A 1,563-nucleotide genomic window follows, 5' to 3' on the forward strand; every position below is an offset into this window, starting at 1 on the left:
CTCCCAGCACAGGCTTCCAGTTATACCTGCCCCTGTCCAGCTCCAGGACCTTTGGAGCCCAAAAGAGAAGGGGACAGGGATGTGCTTTGAGGTTTTGGTCCATGACATGATCCCAAGTCAGCGGTGGCCTCAAAAGCCACCACCACTGAGTATCAACGAGAGGTGCAAGGTGGTTCGGGGTGCCAAACCCTGGTCTCTGCCACTCAAGACCGAGCTGCCATTGGGGACAGTCACCCAGGACAGTCCCCAGCGTGGTGGCAGAGGGGGAGGATCTTTTACACGCGGCTCAGAAGAGGCACAGGTATGGGGGCTGATCCTGCTGGCTCTCCAGCCCACCTACCCAGCGAGTGGAGGGCTCAGGAGGGTCCCAAAATCCCTGCAGCAGCAAGAGAAAAGCAGGAAGATTCCAGGGAGCGACTGCTGCTCAGAGAGGAAGGGGCTGCCCCAGCACGGGGGGTTCAGGGGACCCCCAGATTCTGGCCCAAGGAGAAAAAGTCAGAGCTGCTGGGGGGATGTGAGGTCTGGGTGTCACAGTGCTCCCCCTCAGCGCAGAGGAACAGGGAGCCCAGCCCCTCACCAGCCCTCAAGCAGGAGCAGCAGCCTCCAGGAGAAACAACTCTGCACCAGCACAGCCCCAGTTCGGCTCTGGAGGGATTGGGGAGGCAGAACAAGGCGGCCAGAGCTGAGGCAGGAGCAGCAAGAGCCACTTCCAGGGACGTCCAGAGCAGCCGCTCTGAGTCCCAAGGAGAAAGATTTTGTTTAAGGATTTTTAACTGTCAATATTTTTCTGTTTTGAGGACTGAAAGGAGCGAAGACTGAATGGAAACTCTGCACAGAGGAGCTGGGAGAAGCGATGGGACGAGGCAGAGGCAGAGCAGTGCAGGGTGGAGGCTGCCAGCCCATCGCTTCCATCAGCCCAGGGCATCCCTTGGGACCAGTATCCCTCAGGATGAGCATCCCTCACTGCCTCCACACAGACATCGCTGCCTTCAGCCCATCCCCACCAGAGCTGGGGGAATTTGGTCCTGACAGATGGTTTCCTCCTCCCTTTGCCGGGCAATACCGGCTGCTTCTCCCTGCCAGGAAATGCCGGAGCGCCCAGGAGGGCTAGAGAGGAGGGAGAGCGAAGGAGAAGGAAAGCTGCTGTGGTTTGGTCTCTCAAGCCCCCAACATCCCTTGGCAGACAGTCCCTCAGTCCCGACAGAGCCAGAACAAACCTAAAGTAGCAAGAGAAACTGGAGACAGCTGCAGAAACGGAGAGTAACCGAGATGTCGGGACGCGGCTCCGGCAGAGCACACGGGAGAAGGGATGCTGGGGCAGAGAGAGACGCACACACACCCGGGGGGCTGGCACGGGCAGGGGGCTTGGCTGTCAGCCACACACCCCGTCCCCTCCCGTGGCTCAGATGGCCTCCACGTAGTTGGCAGGGAGCATGCCCGTGTCGCCCGTGCGCTCCACCGTGCCGTACATCCACCCGTCGTCGATCTGCTGCACGTTGATGATGGTGTCACCATCCTGGAAGGAGACCTCGTCTTCATCAGCCGCGTTGTAATCGTAGACGG

The 1,563-nt window shown here is 59.9% G+C and overlaps 1 protein-coding gene across 3 annotated transcripts in view; it reads right to left on the reverse strand.

Annotated features, from left to right (window-relative positions):
* Positions 1-1,402: 1,402 nt before the first annotated feature.
* LASP1 (LIM and SH3 protein 1) overlaps positions 1,403-1,563 on the reverse strand; it is a 31,079-nt gene continuing 30,918 nt past the window's right edge. For all 3 annotated transcript variants that reach the window (XM_010163736.2, XM_029083960.1, XM_010163737.1), the window contains one exon: positions 1,403-1,563. This exon ends at the window's right edge or, in 2 of these variants, runs on beyond it. In XM_010163736.2, the coding sequence (XP_010162038.1) occupies positions 1,403-1,563 (161 nt within the window).

This window comes from Antrostomus carolinensis, unplaced genomic scaffold (genome assembly GCF_000700745.2).
Source record: "Antrostomus carolinensis isolate BGI_N321 unplaced genomic scaffold, ASM70074v2 scaffold33882, whole genome shotgun sequence".
Taxonomy (NCBI): domain Eukaryota; kingdom Metazoa; phylum Chordata; class Aves; order Caprimulgiformes; family Caprimulgidae; genus Antrostomus; species Antrostomus carolinensis.